The 24,622-nt window shown below is 43.8% G+C and overlaps 1 protein-coding gene across 1 annotated transcript; it reads right to left on the minus strand.

Annotated features, from left to right (window-relative positions):
* Nucleotides 1-127: 127 nt before the first annotated feature.
* Nucleotides 128-21,482, minus strand: LOC140191033 (transmembrane emp24 domain-containing protein 1-like). The gene is made up of 4 exons (XM_072248084.1): nucleotides 21,238-21,482; nucleotides 4,568-4,665; nucleotides 3,191-3,359; nucleotides 128-664 (listed from the first exon to the last, which is right to left on the minus strand). The coding sequence occupies exons 1-4, from the start codon at nucleotides 21,445-21,447 to the stop codon at nucleotides 446-448; spliced, it is 696 nt and encodes a 231-aa protein (XP_072104185.1). The 5' UTR covers nucleotides 21,448-21,482; the 3' UTR covers nucleotides 128-445.
* Between the last annotated feature and the right edge of the window lie 3,140 nt (nucleotides 21,483-24,622).

Genomic DNA, 24,622 nt, shown 5'->3' on the forward strand with positions numbered 1-24,622 from the left:
AACTGTACTAGCTTTTAAATATTTCATTGCCTTCTGCTAATCTTCAGCCTCATCATAGACAGTACTCAACTCAACCCAACCAAATCCTCTTTGAGAAATAAAAATCTCATTCAATTGATCTGTTAAATTTCTTAAATCAAATTAATTCTTTATTGATACTGTACACTTCAGGTAGGATGAGCTACCTGACACCCAGACCCTCTGCCCTAGTTTATTAACAATAAGCACACTGATATCAATGTACATATTTAACATTCTCAGTATTCTGTAAATCTCTTTTACAGCCACCGTAAGTACAATTTGCATCAATCTTCCCCTCATCCTCCTGTTTCCCAGTTTCCCAAAGAATCCAGCATACGCCACGCATACCCCAAACCAAGGGAAAAAGCCGCATCTAATCAGCCGTACCAGTTCACACCTCTGCTTCAACTTACAGTTTCTTAAATTACGTTTGGACTTTTCTCCGATCATCGAAAAGACTTTTCAACATGTAGACCTGGACAAAAGACACCACCAACATCACTCCCAGATTAACAGCAGACCAAAAATTCACTCTGCCCAAGTTGCCCTCCTGCAGATTGCGATCTCGTGCCTCAAAGGCTCGCAGAGTGGCCTGGATCTGCACGCTCTTGTCCAGCTTGTGGTTCATATTCCCAATCGCCTCCTGAGGAATGAGTGATGGACAGTCAGGGTGAATGTGAGCCGTGAAAACTGTGGGCAGCAATCAATCTATTCTATTTAAATTCTTCCTATATGGCAAAGCACAAGGAGGACTTCAAGTGATCAGAAGTGAATAGACTGGATGGATTGTTAGGTGCAATATGAGTAAATCAGTTGAAATGGTTTGGGAGAGAAACCAGACAAAGCATTGCATCAGACATATCACAAAGGTGGAAGACAAACTAGTAAAACTGAAGCAAACAGAAACACAGGTTTTAATTATGGTCTTACTTTCTTCAGCCAGAGGGCAGTGAATGCGGCTGTGGATGTTGTAATTGGGTGGAGGTTGATAGGTTTTTGGTTAGTCAAGTTGTGAAAGGTTACGGAGGGAAGGCAGAAGATTGGGGTTGACAGCGAAATGGTTCAGCCACAAAGAAATGGTGGAGCAGACTCATTGGGCCGAATGGCCCAATTTTGCTCCTATGTCTTATGATCTAATTATGGTAAACACAAGAGGTTCTGCGGATGCTAGAAATCCACAGTAACACACAAAAAGTGCTGGAGGAACTCGGCAGCTCAGCAGCATCTACAGGGAGGAACAGTCGGTGTTTTAGGCTGAGACCCTTCATCAGGACTGGAGGGTGGGGGGAAGAAGCCAGAATAAGGTGGTGGGTGGGGGAGGGGAAGGAGTACCAGCTGCCAGTTGAGGGGGATTGAATAGCCCTTCACATGCATAATGTTCTGAAAGGCAATTGTTATGTTGCACTGGCGATGTGTGCTCTCTGTCATGCTCACTTCTGGGGGTTTTAAAACGTGTTTGATTGCTCCAAAGCCGCCATGAAGTCTTGGTGCTATTAAAACTTAATGGCGGTCCATATTTTCTTGAAAGTGGCATCACAGGTCATAAAGAGGGTTTTTGACACATTGCCCTGTATAGATCAAAGCACTGAATGCATTAATTAGAATGTTGTGTTGAAGTTGTAAACAACATTGGTGAGGCCTAATTTGGAGTATTCTGTACAGTTCTGGTCAACTACTTACAGGAAAGATATCAATATAAGATTGAAAGGGTACAGAGAAAATTTACAAGGATTTTGCTGGGACACGAGGACCTGAGTTAAAGGGAAAGATTAAATAGGTTAGGACTTTATTCCTAGGAGAATAAGGGAAGATTTGATAAGAGGTATACAAAATTATGAGGGGCATGCGTAGTTAGGGTAAATGCAAGCAGCCCTTTTCCACCAGTTGGATAAAACTAGAACAAGAAGTCATAGGTTAAGGGTGAAAGGTGAAATGTTTAAGGAAAACGTCTTCACTCAGAGGGTGGTGAGAGTGTGAAACAAGAAATGGATGCAGGTCTGATTTCAACACCCAAGAGAAATTTGGTTAAGTACATGGACAGGAGGTTTAACTATGGTTCTATTGCAGGTCAATGGGACTAAGCAGAATAATAGCATCATCTAGATGGGCTGAAGGGCCTGTTTCTGTGCTGCAATGCTGTATGACTTTAATGCTCAATCTGAATATGTGTTCATCGTCTTCCAGTCACACAGAAATTGTGGAGCCTTTTCTCCCAGCCTTGGGTCTAACGGTCCACTGCACTCTGGCAGCACATCTGTCAGCTGACAGTTCCATGGGTAATGTTGGACTGAAGACACTAAGGTTATTCTCCTTGGCACAAAGGGGATTTCATGCAGTGCAGGACAGTGACTGGTTTAGACGGAGTGGTCTCCATTAGTAGATAGCGTAGGATAGTTTACGTATTCCTGCACACACTACTCTAAATTTATTGACATACAGTACAGAGTACATTCTTCCGGCCCTTCGAGCTGTGCTGCTCAGCAATCACCCAATTTAATCCTAGCCTAATCACAGCACAATCTACAATGACCAATAAACCTACCAACTGGTAGGTCTTTGTAATGTAGGAGGAAACCAGAACACCTGGAGGAAACCCACACGGTCATGGGGAGAACATACAAACTCCTTACAGGGAGTGGCGGGAATTGAACCCGGGTCGCTGGTACAGTAAAGCGTTGTGCTAACCACTATGCTACCATACCAGGCCAACACTACTGTGCTGCCCTAATTAGGTCTAACCAACGTCGTATACAACGTCAACATAATATCCCAACTCCTGTATTCAGTACTTTGATTTATGAAGGTCAATGTGCCAAGAGCTCTCTTTACAACCCTATCTATCTGTGGTGCCACTTTCAAAGAAATACTTAACATATTGGGAAAAAGATCCAAGGGAGGAGTGAGGAAAATCTTTTCTCATTAATTAGAGCAGACATGATCTGGATCTCAGTGCCCGTAAGGCTGAGCTTTCCAATGGGATTTGGATAGCTACTTGCAAAGTTGGAGAAAAACAAGCATGTCTGATTACAGTACTTTAAAATAGCATAGAGTTGAAGGAGCAAATAGCTTTCTGTTTTGATTCTGTTTAATGGACACAGCTCTGGGCCAGTATTAACGCATTCAACATGAGGCAGAACATGGATAGGGTCTGAAAGTGATTCCAACTCACCTTGATGTCGTCAATCTTAACATCCAGCAACTCCTCGGGTTCTACGATCTCTGACCAGTCCTCCTGAACATCATCAAAAATTACCTCAAAGAAGATGAGCTTCTCAGAAATGGTGCTGAAGGAATTGTCAAAGCAGATTTTATAATCCCCTTCCATTGTAGGTTCGATGCTATGGACCAAATATAGAAAATACTCAGCAAAAGATTTCACTGCTGGCCTGTCTTGGATTCATTTCTAGCAAAGTGTTGTGACACATCTAAAGCAAACGAAACAGCCTGCTTCAATCACTGCTTCTAAAAGTGTGTACCCAGATAGCAATTCCACCTAGACACAGTAAGTTATTTGGGCAAATTCAGTGAGGTAAGTAAAAGAAGTTTACCTTTAGATGACTGAAGACTCAGTCAAGAGATTTAAATGAAGTGATATGATCAGAGAAACAATAGTGGATAAACATCAAGAAACAAGGATTGTTAGGTGGATGGGATGGGTCCGTGGCAGGAATTAAATACAATAAGAACTCTAAAAACTGAGGCATTAGCAGACCACAGGTCTATGGCATTTGAAATGTAAACAGAAGTAGTTAAACTCTCAGTAGGTCAGACAGAATCCATAGAACGAGAGAGATGCTATCTGACCTGCTGAATAATGAAAGTCTGAAATAAAAAGTAGAAAATGCTGGAACGATTCTGCAGGGCAGATAACATCTCCCTCTATGGATTCAGCCTGACCTGCTGAGTTTAAACATGTCTGTTTTTCATTTCATATGCGATATAGATTTGCATTAACCCCTTGAGGGCTGGATGGATAACCTTCATGGAAAATAGTTCAACTTGTATAATAACACATTGTATTTAAATTTAATTTGTATGATAATGCATTGTATTTCAGTTCTTATCCCACATTTCCAGAATCACATCCGAACATGCAGTCTCCAGTTAATGTCCCATCAAATACTGAGGAAGCCATTTCTAAGACAGAGGTATTCATGTTGAAAAGGCAAATGATAAATACTGCGAATCAGTTTTAGACTGGAGAAACACAGGCATGGAAACTGATTAACGGTTTTATTGCTCTTAGTACCAGGCAATGTTACCGCTTCTCTAGGACTTTGGGCTTTGGACTCAGGATGGGTCTGTTGGGTTAGTTGACCCCCAACCCAGAAGCTACCTTTGACCTCTGTACCTGTACCGATGAGATAGGAAAGGGAATGAAAGCTGGTCTCCAGATAATCAACAGAATTCAGCAGTTTTGTGAATGAGCGCTGGCTGCCCTGCAGAGTCAGATAGACAACCACAGATGGTTAAGTGAAGAATGGCTGAGGGGCTGGGCTGACGCATGACATCACACACATGACGCTGTCTGTACGGTTAAACTCACGTGTGGACACCGTCGGACCGCCTGGCTTCGGTGATCAGGTTTTCACCACTTGGGCCAAACACAGAGAAATCAACGTCAAGGCCTGCTCCTCCAATCACCTGTAGGGAGATCACAAGGAAGTTTCAGACACACCCAACCTGATGCTTTGTCTTCACCCTTAGCGCTTGGCAATGGAAACAAGCCGCTACTGAACGCCAATGATCCTTAGAGAGACACAAGAGAATACAGGCTTGGAATCTGGGTCACACGAAAAGTGCTGGAGAAACTCAGCAGGTCAGGCAGCATCCATGCAGGAAAACAGACAGTTGATGTTTCAGGTGGACTGCCCATTTCCCTCCACAGATGTTGAGTTCCTCCAGCATTTTTTGTGCTCTTGCCAAAGCCACCTAAGTTATCAAGAAAAGGCAGAACCAGAAGTGAATACAATTCAAAAGCTGAAACAAGAAACCACAACAGGTTAAGCTGACGGAAATGGCTTTGCCACTTTAGCTGAGGCCAATATTTTACTCCAGTCATGTGGCATTCGCTTAGTGCACCTTCTAGAATGAGACAACACCAAGAGGGTATCGTCTCTGCCTAGAACTGGGAAATAGGTCAGAAAAGGAGCAAATGTACAAATGTCAAAGTTGCTGGTGAACGCAGCAGGCCAGGCAGCGCCTCTAGGAAGAGGTACAGTCAATGTTTCGGGCTGAGACCCTTCGTCAGGACCATCTTGGCCCAAAATGTCGACTGTACCTCTTCCTAGAGATGCTGCCTGGCCTGCTGCGTTCACCAGCAACTTTGATGTGTGTTGCTTGAATTTCCAGCATCTGCAGAATTCCTCGTGTTTGCGTTTTTAAGTGTACAAATGTCTCTGTTTGCTATTCATCTGGGCAAGCTCCCATAGCTCTGGTCTGCCCACCTGTCTATGACTTTACAGAAAGCCAGTTTTTTTTAGTGGCGAGAGGTGGTGGGATCTGCGCATTTTTGTGTTTCAATCACAAGTTAATACACCCACAGCCGGTGATTATGGAAGCAAGTGGTATGTTCGCTGTTACTAGGATTAGAAATATCTTCCTCTGATTATCTGCAGCTTAATGTGAAAAAGACTGAGGAGCTGGTGGTAGACCTGAGAAGAGCTAAGGTACCGGTGACCCCTGTTTCCATCCAGGGGGTCAGTGTGGACATGGTGGAGGATTACAAATACCTGGGGATACGAATTGACAATAAACTAGACTGGTCAAAGAACACTGAGGCTGTCTACAAGAAGGGTCAGAGCCGTCTCTATTTCCTGAGGAGACTGAGGTCCTTTAACATCTGCCGGACGATGCTGAGGATGTTCTACGAGTCTGTGGTGGCCAGTGTGATCATGTTTGCTGTTGTGTGCTGGGGCAGCAGGCTGAGTGTAGCAGACACCAACAGAATCAACAAACTCATTCGTAAGGCCAGTGATGTTGTGGGGATGGAACTGGACTCTCTGATGGTGGTGTCTGAAAAGAGGATGCTGTCTAAGTTGCATGCCATCTTGGGCAATGTCTCCCATCCACTACATAATGTACTGGGTGGGCACAGGAGTACATTCAGCCAGAGACTCATTCCACCGAGATGCAACACAGAGCATCATAGGAAGTCATTCCTGCCTGTGGCCATCAAACTTTACAACTCCTCCCTTGGAGGGTCAGACACCCTGGGCCGATAGGCTGGTCCTGGACTTATTTCATAATTTACATATTACTTTTTAACTATTTATGGTTCTATTACTATTTATTATTTATGGAGCAACTGTAACGAAAACCAATTTCCCCCGGGATTGATAAAGTACAACTATGACTATGATTAATAATTCAGGGCACTGGTGAGATCATGTCTGCAGTATCGTGAACATGTACGGCTTCCCTACCCGAACAGAGATATATTCTTGAGATAGAGGGAATGTAGCAGATGTTCATCAGATACAAAGAGATAAACTTCCTATTCTTGTCGAGCAGTTTCTCGCTATTGGTGTAGCTACAACCAGAGATACAGTCACCTAAAAAGGCACCCACTGTCCAGGATAGTTCTGAAGTGCTCCTTCACCCCAACAGGGCAGTAGAGCATACAACACAGAACAGTAAGCACAGGGCAGGCTCTTCCGCCCACAGTGTTATTCCAAACTAATTAAATTAGCAATCAGATGTGCAACTAAAGGAATCCCTTCTGCCTGCACCATGTCCACATCCACCATTTCCTGCACATTCATGTATCAGGCCAGGTGACAGAAGTTTGTGCAGGAGGGCACTTTGCAACTAGTGATGACAATGCCATTAGTTTCAAAGTGAATATGCAAAAAGACTGGTCAGGCCTGCAGGTTGAGAAAGGCCAATTCTTATGGCATCCGAAAGGATCTGGCAGGCGTGGACTGGGTCAGGCTGTTCTCTGGCAAAGGTGTACCTGCTAAGTGGGAGGTCTTCAAAAGTGAAATTTTGAGAATACAAAGTTTGTACGTACCCGTCAGAATAAAAGGTAAAGATAACAGGTATAGGGAACCTTGGTTTTTGAGAGATATTGAGGCCCTAATTAAGAAAAAAAAAAGGGAGGTGCATAGAAGATATAGGCAGGTAGGAACAAATGAGGTGCTTATGGAGTATAAGAAATGTAAGAGGAGGCTTAAAGAAATCAGGAGGGCTAAAAGGAGGCATGAGGTTGCCCTAGCAGACAAGGTGAAGGAGAATCCTAAGGGATTCTACAGATCCATTAAGGGCAAAAGGATTGCAAGGGACAAAACTGGTCCACTGGAACAGGGGTCCCTAACCTTTTTTGCACTGGTTTAATATTGACAATATTCTTGCAATATTCTTATAAGTGGCTAATACACTCAATTTCGTTTCTAAAAGGGTTTATCTAACGAATTTAATATTAAACACATAGCGCATATTCTCCTCACATGAGTATAGTGATAAGTCAGCTATAGTCACTTACAAGTCAATAGCATCATAACATTTTAAGTAACGTTTGGATATTAAACACACAGCACGTATTTTCCCTGTATGAACATATAAAATCATCTCAACACACCAATATCGCTGAATCAGTGGGAGCCCTGGGCTTGTTTTCCTGTAACAAGACGGTCCCATCGAGGGGTGATGGGAGACAGCGATACTCGAAGGGGTTTCCTTATGTCCAGTCTATTCCGCAATTTAGTTTTCGTTGCATTCATTGCCGAAAACTCCGCTTCGCAGCGATATGCTGTTGGAAATGGAAGCAACGTTTTCAGTGCTTTCATGGCTACCTCAGGATACTTAGCCTTGACTTTGAATGCCGGCAGAGATGTTATGTCAAACATACTTTTCAGCCCGCCGTCATTTGCAAGCTTGAGGAGTTGATCTTCTTCCCGCGCTGACATGGATGATTTACTGGGGACATTCACAAATGGGTCACGGACCCATTCCTTTGCATGTCTTGGGTCACTGATGACCTTGCGTGTGTTCAAGCTCAACAGTGCATGACAGGGAATGAGGAAAGGTGCAGCTGACTCATATCGCCAAATCATATCGTTTCCTCGCAGCCCGGTAGCACATGCTTTGTGGCCTGGTACCGTGGTTGGGGACCACTGCACTGGAAGATCAGAATGGTACTGCATGTGTGGCGCCAAAGAGATTGGGGCAGGGGGGATCTTAAACGGATTATTTTGCATCTGTATTTACTCAGGAGACAGAGTCTGCAGAGGTGAGGCAAAGGAACATAAACTTCAGGGACCCAAGACAGATTACAGAGGAGGAGGTGTTTGCTGTCCTGAGGCAAATCAGGGTGGATAAATCCCCAGGGCCTGAGAAGGTGTTCCCTCGGATCCTATGGGAGGCAAGTGCAGAAATTACCGGGGCCCAAGCAAAGATGTTTAAATCATAGGAACATAGAAAACCTGCAGCACAATACAGATCCTTTGTCCCACAAAGCTGTGCCGAACATGTACTTACTTTAGAAATTCCCTAGGGTTACCCATAAGCCCTCTATTTTTCTGAGCTCCATGTACCTGTCCAGGAGTCTCTTAAAAGACCCTATCGTATCCGCCTCCACCACCGTGGCCGGCAGCCTATTCCATGCACTCACCACTCTCTGTGTAAAAAATTTACCCCTCTGTACCTCCTTCCAAGCACCTTAAAACTGTCCCCTCTTATGCCAGCCATTTCAGCCCTGGGAAAAAGCCTCTGACTATCCACACGGTCAATGCCTCTCATCATCTTATACACCTCTATCAGGTCTCCTTGCCTGAGGTGACCAGTACTGAGCACAGTACTCCAAGTGGGGTCTGACCAGGGTCCTATATAGTTGTAACATTATCTCTCGGCTCTTGAACTCAATCCCAGGGTTGATGAAGGCCAATGCAATTTTAAGTGTCCTATGGACTCGGACCCCAAGATCCCTCTGATCCTCCACACTGCCAAGAGTCTTGCCATTAATACTATATTCTGCCATCATATTTGACCTACCAAAGTGAACCACTTCACACTTACCTGGGTTGAACTCCAACTGCCACTTCTTAGCCCAGTTTTGTACCTTATCAATGTCCCCATTGTAACCTCTGACAGCCCTCCATGTCATCAGCAAATTTACTAACCCATCCCTCCACTTCCTCATCCAGGTCATTTATAAAAATCACAAAGAGAAGGGGTCCCAGAACAGATCCCTGAGGCACACCACTGGTCACCAACCTCCATGCAGAATATGACCCATCTACAATCACTCCTTGCTTTCTGTGGGCAAGCCAGTTCTGGATCCACAAAGCAATGTCCCCTTGGATCCCATGCCTCCTTACTTTCTCAATAAGCCTAGCATGGGATACCTTATCAAATGCCTTGCTGAAATCCATATACACTACATCTACTGCTCTATCTTCATCAATGTGTTTAGTCACATCCTCAAAAAATTCAATCAGGCTCGTAAGGCATGACCTGCCTTTGAAAAGGCCATGCTGACTATTCCTAATCATATTATGCCTCTCCAGATGTTCATAAATCCTGCCTCTCAGGATCTTTTCCATCAACTTACCAACCACTGAAGTTAGACTCACTGGCCTATAATTTCCTGGGCTATCTCTACTCCCTTTCTTGAATAATGGAACAACATCTGCAATCCTCCACAACCTCTCCCATCCCCATTGATAATGCAAAGATCATCGCCAGAGGATCAGTAATCTCCTCCCTCACCTCCCACAGTAGCCTGGGGTACATCCCGTCCAGTCCCGGTGACTTATCCAACTTGATGCTTTCCAAAAGCTCCTACACATCATCTTTCTTAATGTCTATATGCTCAAGCTTTTCAGTCCGTTGTTCCCTACAATCGTCAATGTCCTTTTCTGTACTGAATACTTTGCTTCAGAATTCACTAAGTACCTCCGCTATCTCTTCCAGTTCCATACGTTTTTCCACTGTCACACTTGATTGGTCCTATTCTCTCACGTATCCTCTTGCTCTTCACATCCTGCTCGCCAAGGACTTCTCACGGCCCCTTCTGGCTCTCCTAATTTCATTCTTAAGCTCCTTCCTGCTTGCCTTATAATTTTCTAGATCTCGATCATTACCTAGCTTTTTGAACCTTTTGTAAGCTTTTCTTTTCTTCTTGACTCAATTTTCAACAGCCTTTGTACACCATGGTTCCTGTATCCTACCATCCTTTCCTTGTCTCACTGGAATGTACCTATGCAGAACAGCACACAAATATCCCCTTAACATTTGCAACATTTCTTCCGTACTCTTCCCTGAGAACATCTGTTCCCAATTTATGCTTCCAGGTTCCTGTCTGATAGCTTCATATTTCCCCTTACTCCAATTAAACGCTTTCCTAACTTGTCTGTTCCTAGCTCTCTCCAATGCTATGGTAAAGGACTTAGAATTATGATCACTATCTCCAAAATGCTCTCCCACTGAGACCTGACACCTGACCAGGTTCATTTCCCAATACCAGATCAAGTACGCCTCTTCTTTTGTAGGCTTATCTACGTATTGTGTCAGGAAACCTTCCTGAACACACCTAACAAACTCCACCCCATCTAAACCCCTTGCTCTAGGGAAATGCCAATCAATATTGGGGGAATTAAATTCTCCCATCACAACAACCCTGTTGTTATTGCACCATTCCCAAATCTGTCTCCCTATCTGCTCCTCGATGCCCCTGTTACTATTGGGTGGTCTATAAAGAACACCCAGTAGAGTTATTGACCCCTTGCTGTTCCTAACCTCCACCCATAGAGACTCAGTACACAAACCCTCCATGACTTCCTCCTTTTCTGCAGCCGTGACACTATCTCTGATCAACAGTGCCACGCCCCCACTGCTTTTGCCTCATCTTTAACAATAGGTGAAGTACCAGAGGATTGGAGGATAGCCAATGTGTTCTATGTTTAAGGCTCTAAAAATAAACCAGGAAATTATAGGCTGGTGAGTCTGAGATTGGTAATGGGAAAATTATTGAAGGTATTCTAAGGGACCTGATATATAAGTGTTTGGATAGACATGAACTGATTAAGGATAGTCAGCATGGTTTCATGCGTGGTGGTTCATGTCTAACCAATCTTAAGAGTTTTCAAAAGGAAGCTACAAGGAAAGTTGATGAAGGCAAGGCAGTGAATGAACGTTGGCAAGGCACTTGACAAGGTCAGGTCCTGCATGGGAGGTTGATCAAACACATTCAGCTGCTCCGCACTCAAGATGAGGTAGTAAATTGGATTAGACATTGGCTTTGTGGGAAGGCCAGACAGTGGTAGTACAGGGTTACCTCTCTTACTGGAGGCCTGTGACTAGTGGTGTGCCGCAGGGATCAGTGCTGGGACCATTGCTGTTTGTCATCTATATCTACAATCTGGATGATAATGTGGTTAACTGGATCACCAACTTTATGGATGACACCAAGATTGGGGGTGTAGAGGACAGTGAGGAAGGCTATCATGGCTTGCAGAGAGAACTGGACCAGCTGGAAAAATGGCAGATGGAATTTAATGCAGTCAAGTGTGAGGTGTTGCACTGCAGTGGGACCAATCAGGGTCGGTCTTTACTTACCCAGCGAGCAGGAGGGCACTGAGGAGTGTGGTAGAACAAAGGGATCTGGGAATACAGGTCCATAATTCTTTGAAAGTGGCGTCACAGGTAATTGGGTTATAAAGAAAGTTTACGACAGATTGGCTTTCACAAATTTAAGTATTGAGTACAGGAGATAGGATGTTATGTTGAAGTTGTAAAAGACATTAGTGAGGTCTAAATTTGGAGTATTGTGTGCAGTTTTGGTCACCTTCCTATAGAAAAGATGTAAATAAAGTTGAAAGAGTACAGAGAAAATTTACAAGGATGTTGCTGGGTCTGGAGGAAATATTGAATAGGTTAAGGCTTTATTCTTTGGAACATAGCAGGTTGTGACATTTGATAGAGGTATTCAAAATTATAAGTGGTATAGATAGGATAAACGCAAGCAGGCTTTTTCCACTGACGTTGGGTGGGTCTACAACCAGAGGTCATGGGTTAAGGGTGAAAGATGAAAAGTTTAAGGGGAACATGAAGGTCCTAAGTGTGTGGAACGAGCTTCCCACACCAGTGATGCATGCGAGCTCGATTTCAATGCTTAAGGGAGGATAGATACATGAATAGTAGGGGCATGGAGGGTTATGGTCCCGGTGCGGGTCGACTGGATCAGGCAGTTGAAATGGTTTGGCACATAGATGGGCCAAAGGGCCTGTTTCTGAGCTGTACTTTTCTATGACTCTGTCAAAGATCCTCTTAACCAATTCTCTCACATCTATCTCCAACACAACCCTAGGCATCACGTCTGGGCACCTACCACTTTCCGTGTAAAAAAAATAGCCCCGTAATCTCCTTTGAACTTAAATCCTCTCGCCTTCAATGCACGCCCTCTGGTGTTAAGACATTTCAATACTGGGTAAGTGATACTGAATGTCTACTTTTCTATACCTCTCATAAGCTTATAAACTTCTATCAGATCTCCCCTCATCCTCCATCGCTCTGGAGAAAACAACCCAAGTTTGTCCAAGTTCTTCTCACAGCACATGCTCTAATCCAGGCAGCATGCTGGCAAACCTCTTCCTCACCCTCTCCAAAGTCTCAATATACTTCCTATGATGGGGTGACCTGAACTCCAGATGTAACCCAGCAAGATTTTATAAATCTGCAAATACAACTTCTCCACTCTTCAAGCATGCCATATGTGTGTCGCCACTTTCAGGAAGCCAAGGACTTAAGATCCCAAAATCCCTCTGTACACCAACACTGCCAACCATTACCAGTGCACTGTCCCTTTAGAGTTGATCCTCCACAGTGCAACACTTTGCTTTGGCTGGATTAGACTTAATCCACCATTTCTCTGCTCATATCTGCAATTGAAATACAGGTTTCCCCCGCCATCTGAAGGTAGAGTGTTCCTATGAAACAGTTCGTAAGCCGAAATGTCGTAAAGCGAAGAAGCAATTACCATTTATTTATATGGGAAAATTTTGTGAGCGTTCGCAGACCCAAAAATAACCTACCAAATCATGCCAAATAACACATAAAACCTAAAATAACAGTAACATATAGTAAAAGCAGGAATGATATAGTCATACTCATACTTTATTGATCCCGGGGGAAATTGGTTTTCGTTACAGTTGCTCCATAAATAATAAATAGTAATAGAACAATAAATAGTTAAACAGTAATATGTAAGTTATGCCAGTAAATTATGAAATAAGTCCAGGACCAGCCTATTGGCTCAGGGTGTCTGACCCTCCAAGGGAGGAGTTGTAAAGTTTGATGGCCACAGGCAGGAATGACTTCCTATGACGCTCTGTGCTGCATCTCGGTGGATATGATAAATACACAGCCTATGTAAAGTAGAAACACTTTTCCACAATCATTACTGAACTGTTCTCCGTAGCGAAAATCTCATGCAAGCGCTGTCGGCAGAAAATCTCACGCAAGCGCTGTTGGCAAAAACACTCTCTCCAGTAACCTTTAAACTATGAAGCTGCCAAATCATATCAAATAACATGTAAAAATACACAGCCGATATAAAGTAGAAATAATGTATGTACAGTGTAGTATCACTTACGGGAATCGGGAAGACAGCGCTGATGATGGTGTGTTAGACTGAGTCGTAACAGGCTGGGGTGGTGCAGTGGCCCCCACCCTCCGGGCCAGTGACCAATACATTGCCGCGAAGAACGCAGTGGTAGCCGGGAGGCACACAGCACATCTTTAAGAAAAAAGCCGAAATAAACATGCTAATTAATTAGGTGCCGCCTGGCATGTAATGGTCCGCCCAGATCAGTGCCGATTTCCGATTGCATCACCTCTGATCTGGGCCGACAATTATGTGTCGGCGGCACCTAATTAATTAGCATGTTTATTTCAGCTTTCTTCTTAAAGATGTGCTGTATGCCTCCTGGCTACTGCTGCATTCTCCGCGAATCGGTATCTGTCCGTGGCCATCGTCTGTTTCCATCAGGCAGGCAGCTCATCTTCTCCTATGACTACCTGCCTCGATGTCGAAGGTCGAGGTTCGTCGTCTGCTGTGGCTGATGTGGAAGGCTTGCTTGACTGCTGAGCCTCGCGCATTTTTCTATCACACAGTTCTTTAATAAGGACTCAAACCATCCTGCAAATATCTCCTAAACCGACGTACCCTTTCAAAATTAAAGTCGTACTTTATCATTACTCATTCGGTTTCGATGGTTATCCTTTTTTCTTCCAATTGCATCAGTTCTTCATCTGTCAGTTCTTGGTCACGGGATGCCAAAACCTCTTCAACATCATGTTCGTCAGCTTCCACAAGCCAAACTCACGTTGTCCTTACTTCGTTCACCACGACCGAAACGCTTAATTATGTCTAGTTTTACTGTAAGTGTAACACCCTTACGAGCTCTTTCAGGCTTTTCCGATACCATAGAACTCATCTGAAAGCGAAAACAGGGTACTGATGTAGGTCTTTCGTAACAGTGAGGTTTCGTAAAGCGAACGTTCGAAAAGCAAGGGATACCTGTATATCCTGAAAAAGGATCTAGTGCTTTCCTGGTGTAAACTGTTCCCGGGCTTCCAGCCAGGTCCAGGTGTCGATTATACCCGATGTTTCGATGACAAACTCCGCCATCTTCATCAGGGTCATGTCTAGTCCGGTAGTATATATACTCAGCTCCCCTCGTCTGTCCCTCCTGAATGGTTCGTCCTCAACCAGTTAAGTTCCTGCTATCCCAGCTTGCTTGATCATATTCCAGTTCTTATTTAGAGAGAGACCTTCACCTTTGTTGAAAATCTCATCCTCTAGTTGTATTTCAATGGCTTCCTTTACCAGGCAGTCCCAAAAGCCACTGCACAGTATTTTTGTGCCCTGTAAGTCAATCCTGTGGTCATCACGTATGCAATGTTCTGCTACCTCCAATTTCTCGGGGTAACCCAAACGGATACACCCCCTGTGCTCCTTGATGTGTGTCTGTCTGGCCGATACACGCTGGTCTGCATTCACCGAGAATCCTGTAAACGCCAGCTGCCCTGAGTCCCAGGTCACCTTTGACCCGCACAAGCTGGGATTTCAGCTTCTTTACGGGTTTGTGGATGGTATTAACCTGGTATTTCTTCACTGTTACTGGTGAGGCTGACAGGGAACATCTCCAAAATTTCAAGAGTGTTAAAAGATGAATAGAACATATAGAATAGTACAGCACAGTACAGGCCCTTCGGCCCACAATGTTGTGCCGACCCTCAAACCCTGCCTCCCATACAAGCCCCCACCTTAAATTCCTCAATATATCTGTCTAGTAGTCTCTTAAACTTCACTAGTGTATCTGCCTCCACCACTGACTCAGGCAGTGCATTCCACGCACCAACCACTCTGAGTAAAAAACCTTTCTCTAATATCCCCCTTGAACTTCCCACCCTTTGCCTTAAAGCCATGTCCTCTTGTATTGAGCAGTGGTGCCCTGGGGAAGAGGCGCTGGCTATCCACTCTATCTATTACTATCTTGTACACCTCTATCATGTCTCCTCTCATCCTCCTCTCCAAAGAGTAAAGCCCTAGCTTAATCTCTGATCATAATGCATACTTTCTAAACCAGGCAGCATCCTGGTAAATCTCCTCTGTACCCTTTCCAATGCTTCCACATCCTTCCTATAGTGAGGTGACCAGAACTGGACACAGTACTCCAAGTGCGGCCTAACGAGAGTTTTATAGAGCTGCATCATTACATCGCGACTCTTAAACTCTATCCCTCGACTTATGAAAGCTAACACCCCATAAGCCTTCTTAACTACCCTATCTACCTGTGAGGCAACTTTCAGGGATCAGAAAAATTAGAAGATTATGGGCTCAGAGCATGACATTGACAAGTGTGAATTCTTTAAACCAAGCATCACTTAGTATGGTCACACAGATGATGCACAAGTTTACACAAATATGCTTAGAAAATTCAAGCGGTGGTGTATGCCCCAAGGCCAAAGGATGCATTACAGTTGAAGTCCTTGTTAGGATTTGTCAATTAATACAACAGGTTCCTGCCAAACCTGGCTACTGTGCACTACCCCTTGAACCCAGATTTTGAAGAAAACGTTATGACAAAGCAGTATTTGGCAGCTTTCCAGAAGCCAAAAGAAATGGTGATGTCAGATACTACATTCACACATTATGCAAAGCTTGCCTGTGACAGTTCTCCTACGGTATATATGCAGTCATGTCACGTTTGTGGTGCCCAAAGCTGTCAAAACCACCTCCTGCAGTCTCAGACTCAACTCCTGCAACCACCACAGAGGGGGCCCCAGAACCTGACATTGTTTCACAGCCACAAGTCTCACCTGCCAGGCAGAGTGACTCCCTCGTCAGGAAAGATGTTATCCTCCAAGAGTAAGAAATCCTCCATAGCCATTAAAATTTTAGGCCGAATGGGACAATTTCAAATTTACTATGCTGTGGCTATCTATATAGTAACTGTATTATATAGTATACTGTGTATCCAGTGCCTTTAAAATTAAAAATTATTCCCCCTACCCCTCGGAAGTTTTCATGCTCTATTGTTTTACAATATTGTATCACAATGGATTTAATTTGGCTTTTTTGACACTGATCAACAGAAAAAAACCTTTTCGTCTCTACGTGAAAACAGATCTTTACAAAGTGATCTAAATTAATTACAAATATAAAACACAAAATAATTGATTGCAGAAGTATTCACCACCCCCCCCCCCCACCACTGGTGCAGCCAATTGGTCTTAGAAGTCGCACGAGTTAAGTGAAGATCTGTGTGCAGTCAGGGTGTTTCAATTGATTGTAGTAAAAATACACCTGTATCTGGAAGGTCCAACTGCTGGTGAGTCAGTATCTTGGCAAAAACTACACAGTGAAGACAAAAGAACACTCCAACCAACTCCATAAAAAGGTTATTGAAAAGCACAAGTCAAGAGATGGATACAAGAAAGTTTCCATGTCACTGAATTTCCCTTGGTGTACAGTTAAGTCAATTATCAAGAAATGGAAAGAATATTGCACAGCTGTAAACCTGCCTAGAGCAGGTGATCCTCAAAAACTGAGTGTCCGTGCAAGGAGGGGACTAGTGAGGGAGGCCACCAAGAGACCGATGACAACTCTGGAGGAGTTACAAGCTTGAGTGGCTGAGATGGGAGAGACAACGCATTCACCTGTTGCCCAGGTGCTTCACCAGTCGCAGCTTTATGGGAGGGTGGCAAAGAGAAAGCCACTGTTGAAAAAAACTCACATGAAATCTCGGCTAGAGTTTGCCAGGAGGCATGTGGGAGACTCTGAAGTCAGCTGGAAGAAGGTTGTATGGTCTGATGACACCAAAATTGAGCTTTTTGGCCATCATACTAAATGCTATGTTTGGTATAAACCAAACACCGCACGTCATCAAAAACACACCATCCCTACTATGAAGCATGGCCGTGGCTGCATCATGCTGTGGGGATGCTTCACTGCAGCAGGCCCTGCAAGGCTTGTGAAGGTAGAGGGTAAAATGAATACAGCAGAATACCGGGAAATCCTGGAGGAAAACCTGATGCAGTCTGCAAGAGAACTGTGACTTGGCAGAAGGTTTGTTTTCCAGCAAGACAATGACCCCAAGCATAAAGCAAAGCTACACAACAAAGTTAATGCCCCGGAGTGGCCAAGTTAGAGTCCAGACCTCAATCCAATTGAGAATTTGTGGCTGGACTTGAAAAAGGCTGTTCACTCATGATCCCCATGCAATTTGACAGAGCTTGAGCAGTTTTGTAAATAAGAATGGGGAAAAGTTATGTTAACAAACAAAATGCTTAATCAAACAATATATTTACGAAATTACTGAAAGATTAAACATGTCCAGATGTGCAAAGCTGAATACCTATCCACACAGACTCAAGGCTGTAATTGCTGCCAAAAGTGCATCTACTAAATCCTGACCTGAAGGAGGTGAATACTTATGCAATTGATTACTTTGTGTTTTATTTTTGCGATTAATTTAGATCACTTTGTAGAGATCAGTTTTAACGTTGACACGAAAGAGTCCTTTTCTGTTGATCAGTGTCAAAAAAGCCAAATTAAGTCCACTGTGATTCAATGTTGTAAAACAACCAAAGATGAAAATTTCCAAGTGGGTTGAATACTTTTTATAGGCACCGTATATGTGTGTATATATATTCATATATAGATGACTAGAGGGCAATACATTACATATTTGAGTCGAAGCATTTTATATTGAGGTGGAGTTTATAACTAAGCAGTGAGTTTAATCTTTCAGTAACTTTGTAAATATATTGTTTAAGTATTTTATTTGTTTACATAATTTATTATGGGTTATATGTAAAAGTGTATGAATGGCATTTGTCATTATGCTGCCACGTGATATGTGAGCAAACACTAAAAAGAAACTAATTACTCATATCCTGGCTCTCTTGTTTTCCTTTCAGCTAGTTTTTTGAGGTTACAACCTCAAAACACCAAGCATCCCAGTACAGATCCCTGTGGAACACCATTAGTTACAGACCTCCAGCCAAACTAAATCCCATTGACGACTACCCTTTGTCTTTTTACGGACAAGCCACGGAGGTCCATGTAGACAACATCCACAGCTCAACCTTCACCAATCACCTTCATCACCTCCTGGGAAAACTCAATGCAGTTAGTAAGACACAACTTGCCCTGCACTATGCCAGGCTGACATACATACATACATACTTACATTTCCAAATGTTCATAAATCCATTCCCTAAGAATCTTTGGAATTCTCTGCTCAAGAGGAGTGTGAGGCTCAGTTACTTTGCATTTTCAGGAGAGGGCCGCACAGTAGCGTAGTGGTTAGCAAAACGTTTTACAATACCAGTGATCCATGTTCAATTCACATTGCTGCCTGTAAGGAGTTTGTACGTTCTCCCCGTGACCGTGCAAGTTTCCTTCTGGTGCTCCAGTTTCCTCCCACTTTCTAAAGACGTAACGGCTGGTAAGTTAGCAGCTTTAATTTCTGGGTGTTACTATTTAGAGGACCTGCCCTGGACCAGCCACAATGTAAGTGCATTGCAAAGAAAGCACGGCCGCGCCTCTACTTTTGGAGTCTGTGGAGAATTGGCATGGCACTTAAAACTTTGATAAACTTCTATAGATATGTAGTGGAGAGTGTACTGATTGGCATCACAGCTTGGTATGGAAACACCAATGCCACTGAATAGAAAATTCTACAAAACGTAGTGGATGCAGACCAGAGCATCACGGGTAAAGACCTCCCAACCATTGAGAACATCTACATGAAAATCTATAGTAGGGAAGCAGCATCCATCATCAGAGATCTCCATCACCCAGGCCATGCTCTCTTCTCACTGCTGCCATCAGGTAGAAGGTACAAGAGCCTCAGGACTTGCACCACCAGGTTCAAGAACAGTTACTACCCCTCAACCATCAGGCTCTTGAACAAAAGGGGATGACTACCCTCACTTGCCCATTCATTGAGATGTTCCCACAACCAATGAACTCATTTTGAGGTCTCTATCTCATCATCTCATGTTCCTGTTACTTATTACTATCTATTTACATTTGCATTTGCATAGTTAGTTGTCTTCTGTGCTCTGCTTGATATAGTTACTATTATTATTGTTATAGTTACTATTCTGTAGATTTGCTGAGTATGCCCGCAGGAAAATGAATCTCAGGGTTGTATATGGTGACATATATATACTTTGATAATAAAATTTACTTTGAACTAGAATTTGATACATTCAGCAACAGGAAAGTGGACAAGACTCTGACTAGGTTATGTCTCTGTACCCCAGCCTCCTTCTTTAATGTCTGCAGGTAAGTTACAAATTAATGTGTTGAATTACAGCCAGTCTGGTTGTTGTCTCTGGACCTTTCCTAATTGAGTGCTCCCTGTTGTGAAGCCCTCAATCTCTTGCAATGACTGTAAGTAGACCTCTTGCCACCCAGCAACATTCCCCCCCACCCAACCCACCGAACTGCCACTGTTTCTCCAATATTTACTTTCTGCATTTTATGTACCAACACTCAGGCCCTCTTGCACACAATAATTTCCATGTCTGAATAATCCATTGGAGTACTGTACAAAGTAGAAGATATTGATCACTTGATAATTGTACTGCTGCCACAAAGATAACAGGTTTCATGACATATGCTGATGATATTAAACCTGATTCTGAAGTGGACTGTTGGCTGGATCAGTGCAGATGAAGGGAGGTCTTAACTCAAAACGTTGACGGTTCATTTCTCCGCTCAGACTGAGCTTTGCCACCAAGTTTGTCCAGCGTTTGCTTTTAGAACACAGACAGAAAGCAAAAACTGGGAGTAAACGTGTCTTTTTGGGCTATGACTAGTGAATGAGCCCCAGCCCAGGCATTCATAATCTGCGTTAAAGGTTAGTTGTGGGGACAATATTAATTTGGATAGGACTGTAAATACGGAAGAGGATGTAAAGAACCTGCAAGGGGGTGGGTTAAATAGGCAGAAACATGACAGCTAGAATATTATCACCATCATTACGTGTCATGTTGTATGACGTGGACAATCATGGTCTATGACCAAACATTACCCTTGGCAAGTTTTTCTACAGAAAGTGGTTTGCCCATTGCCTTCTTCTGGGCACTGTCTTTAGGAGGCGAGTGAGCCCAGCCATTACCAATGCTCTTCAGAGATTGTCTCAATATGTGACAAAAAAAACAGCGAAGTTATCTGCTTTGATCACAAAGGTGAAAGAGATAGGGAAGCGTTCTAAAGGAACACCGGTAACCTTGATCACCGACAGTAAGGAATTAGAAAGCCAATGATAAAGACTTAGTCTATATTCAAAGGCTTTAGAAGAATGAGAGATAACCTCGTCTAGACTTGTACAATTCTCATATGGTTCCACACGACAGGTAGTGGATATCCGCTCAGGTACAGTACACAATACATGGTGGAGCCCAGAATAAGGGATCGTGGTCTCATAATAATAAAAAAAATCAAAATTAAGGATCAAGACAGAGATTTCACAGAGATATCTCAATCTTAAATGGTGTTGAAGCTTAGGAATTCCCTGCTCTGGACGTTTGAGTGTCGCTGAGTTAAATCAGAACAGAGATCGGTACATTCCTGTGCATTAAGGGAATCATGGATATGGGGACAGTGCGGGAAAATGGAGGCGCGGTAGAGGATGATACTGAATGAGCAACAGCTTCCAAGGGCCCAGGAGCCTAACGGTACGAATGCAGCCCCACCTGGTACTCGAGCTCCATGGTGTTGTTGCGAGCAGCGCTTTGGTAGAAGCACTCCTCTCTCCCGGGCGGAAGCACGAAGGTAAACTCCGAGTCCGAGGGCTGGCTGAAAGTCGCCGCAACGCCAGGCCAGCGGGAGAGCAGCGTGAGCAGCAGCAGTGGCCCGCCAGCCCCGATCGCCGGCCTCCGCATCCATCTGGCCCCGAGCTCCATGACCCAAGCGCCAACTTCCCCACCAAAAAAAAACTTCCCACTTCCGCACAACTTTCCGCTCTCCTGATTTGCCCACCTTAGCATACCAATAGGCGATCGGAGAGTGTCAACCAATCGGAAATCGAGATTTCGTAGAGTGACAGACTAGTTTCCAATCAGAGACAACTAGAAAGCCGGTTAGGGCGGGTTAAACCAATCAGCATAAAGTACATCTTTCTACCGGGTTATACATTTCCCTGGTCCTATTAATCAACCGGTAGATGAGTACAAAAGGATGTATAAATTGGATGTTTATGTATTTGCCATACTAAATTGAGTATTTCCATGTTCAGAATTAATATGCATGATATTGGTATCTGTAGGAAGTGCACTTGTCAAGAAACAGTATGGCATATATTGTTTAAAGCGGTACCTATGAGGTACGGAGGAATTGAGATCTTTGGGACAAACAGAGATTAACATAGAAAGTTTATTAGGATATCTACCATCATAAGGTATATAAGTACGTATTGGACTTTCTGAAAAGCATTCACCATCGTCATAAGCCCTGGTGAAGGCTCTTGGCCGGAAACGTTGACTGTTCACTCTTTTTCATAGCTGCTGTTTGATCTGGCAAGTTCCCCCAATCATTTTGTGTGGGTTGCTTTGGATTTCCGGCTTCTGCAGATCCCCTTGTGTTCATGATCATCATTTTGTGGCGTGTCGTGTGACACAGGCGACACTGTCTTTGACTAGGAATCAGAATCAGGTTTATAAAAGAAATAATATATATTAAAAAAAGAGAAAAACTATGTGAGGTAGTGTTCCTGGGATCAACGTCCATTTTGAAATCAGATGCCAGAGGGGAAGAAACTGTTCCTGAATCACTGAGTGTGTGCCTTCAGGCTTCTGTACCTCCTTCCTGACGGTAACAGTGAGGACAGGGCGTAGCCTGGGTGGTGGGGATCCTTAATAATGGACGTCGCTTTTCTGAGGCACTGCTCCTTGAAGATGGCTTGGATACTACGGAGACTAGTACCCAAGATGGAGCTGACTAATTTTGCAACTTTCAGTAGGTTCTTTTGGTCCCGTGCGTCAGCCCCCCACCACCCCCCATACCAGACAGTGATGCAGCCTGTCAGAATATTCTTCACAGCACATCTGTAGAAGTTTTCGAGTATTTTAGGTGACAAACTCTTAATGAAATGCCTTGCCTTACTTATAGCTGCATCGATATGTTGGGACCAGGTTAGAGCCTCAGAGATCTTGACACCCAGGAACTTGAAATTCCTCACTCTCTCCACTTCTGAACCCTCTGTGAAGATTGGTATTAAGTTCACAATCAGCTTTTTGGTCTTACTGGCATTGAGTGCAGGGTTGTTGCTGCGACACCACTCAGCTAGCTGGTACATCTCACGCCTGTACGCCATCTCGTCTTCATCTGAGATTCTACCAACAATAGTTGTATCATCAGCAAACTTATAGGTGGTATTTGAGCTGTGCCTAGCCACACAGTCATGGGTATGGAGAGAGTAGAGCAGTTGGGTATGATTGTTCTTGACAAACATTTTTTTCTACAGGAAGTGCTTAGCCATTATCTTCTTCTGGGCAATGTCTTTACAAGACAGGTGTCATTATCTGCCTGGTGTCAGTGGTCACATAACCAGGACGTGATATACACCAGTTGCTCATACCATCTGCTTCCATGGCTTCACATGACCCATATTGGGGGGGGCAGGGCAGGGTGGGATGGTGGGGTGCTACACTTTGCCCAAGGTGCCTTGCAGGCTAGCAGAGGGATGAAGCACCTTGCACCTCCTTTGGTAGAGACATGTCTCCAGCCTACCACCCATTAGACTTTTTGATATCAATTGAGTTTGTTTTTTTTTGGGGGGGTGAATTTTGTGGGTATTCTTCCTGAATCTTTGCTCCAGTCTCCAACTCAGTAGGTGGCGGTAATGCACCTTATGTTGGTCTTGTCGCCCTGGCAAGATATTATTAGGTCGTAATAGAATAAGTAGCCTACAACTAGGAAGAATATATAAACATTCTGCTCGGACATGAAATATGGTTGCCTGGGAATTGCTGAGTACTCTCACATCAAGTGTGTTCATAGATCATCCTCAAGGACATTGCAAGAGATTGCTTAGATTAATTGAGGGTGTATTGGGAAAGATACAATGGTATCCCAGACATTGCTGAGGAGCAGGTATGTTGATTATGTAGAGTGGTTTGAGAAACTGGGATGTTCTCGTCAGAGCAGAGCAGCTCTAAGATAGTAATATTTGGGTTACACAGTAAGGTTACAGTACTAGTAATCAGTTATAGGTGAGGAGATGGACCCACTCAGTTAATAAAAGAGTATTTTGCTCTTTACCGTGACAGAGGATGACTCTGTTTTATTCCATACATGCTACTGACCTGATGAGTGTTTCCAGCATTTCCTGTACCATGATTTTAGGAATAATCAAAGATTGACAGGATACAGAGTAGTCAGAAATGGAAAGGAAAAGAGTGAACAGTCAACATTTCAGGCTGAGACCCTTCATCAGGACATCCCAAACGTCTACTGTTTACTCTTTTCCATAGGTGCTGCCCAATCTGCTGATTTCCTCCACCATATTGTGTGTGTGGCTTTGGATATCCAGCGTCTGCAGATTTTCACGTATTTGTAGTCGGAAATGGCTCTTCTACATTACCAATCATTCGCTGCATAACAATGCTTTTTCTCATATCACTTTAGATACTTTTGCAAATCACAATAACGAACGACCCCTCTGCTAAAGGAAACAGTTTAACTCTTGCAACACACAGGAGGAGTCATCAGGTCAGGCAGCATCTATGGAAAGTCAATGTTTCGGGGCAAGACCCCTCTTCAGGACTGGAAGGAAAGGGGAAGATGACAGAATAAAAAGGTGGGGGGAGGGGGTTAACAGGATAGCTAGAAGGGTGATAGATGAAGCCTGGTGGGTGGGAAAGGGCTGGAGAGGAAGGAATCTGATAGAAGAGTAGAGCGGACCACAGGAGAAAGGGAAGGAGGGAGGGGCACCAGGAGAGGTGATAGGCAGGTGAGAAGAGGTAAGAGGCCAGAGTGGGCAATAGAAGAAGAGGGAAGAGGGAGGAAGTTTTTTCTTACCAGAAGGAGCAATCGATATTCATGCTATCAGGTTGGAGGCTACCCAAACAGAATATAAAG

This window comes from Mobula birostris, chromosome 32 (genome assembly GCF_030028105.1).
Source record: "Mobula birostris isolate sMobBir1 chromosome 32, sMobBir1.hap1, whole genome shotgun sequence".
In the NCBI taxonomy this organism is placed as follows: Eukaryota; Metazoa; Chordata; class Chondrichthyes; order Myliobatiformes; family Myliobatidae; genus Mobula; species Mobula birostris.

Excerpts from the sequence above, each read along its gene's own strand:
- LOC140191033 (XM_072248084.1), bottom strand. The coding sequence starts at position 21,447 with ATGGAGCTCGGGGCCAGATGGATGCGGAGGCCGGCGATCGGGGCTGGC. Across the intron at positions 3,360-4,567 it reads CGGTCCGACGGTGTCCACAC|CATCGAACCTACAATGGAAG; the intron begins GTGAGTTTAACC and ends TTTGGTCCATAG. Across the intron at positions 665-3,190 it reads TTAAGATTGACGACATCAAG|GAGGCGATTGGGAATATGAA; the intron begins GTGAGTTGGAAT and ends CTCATTCCTCAG.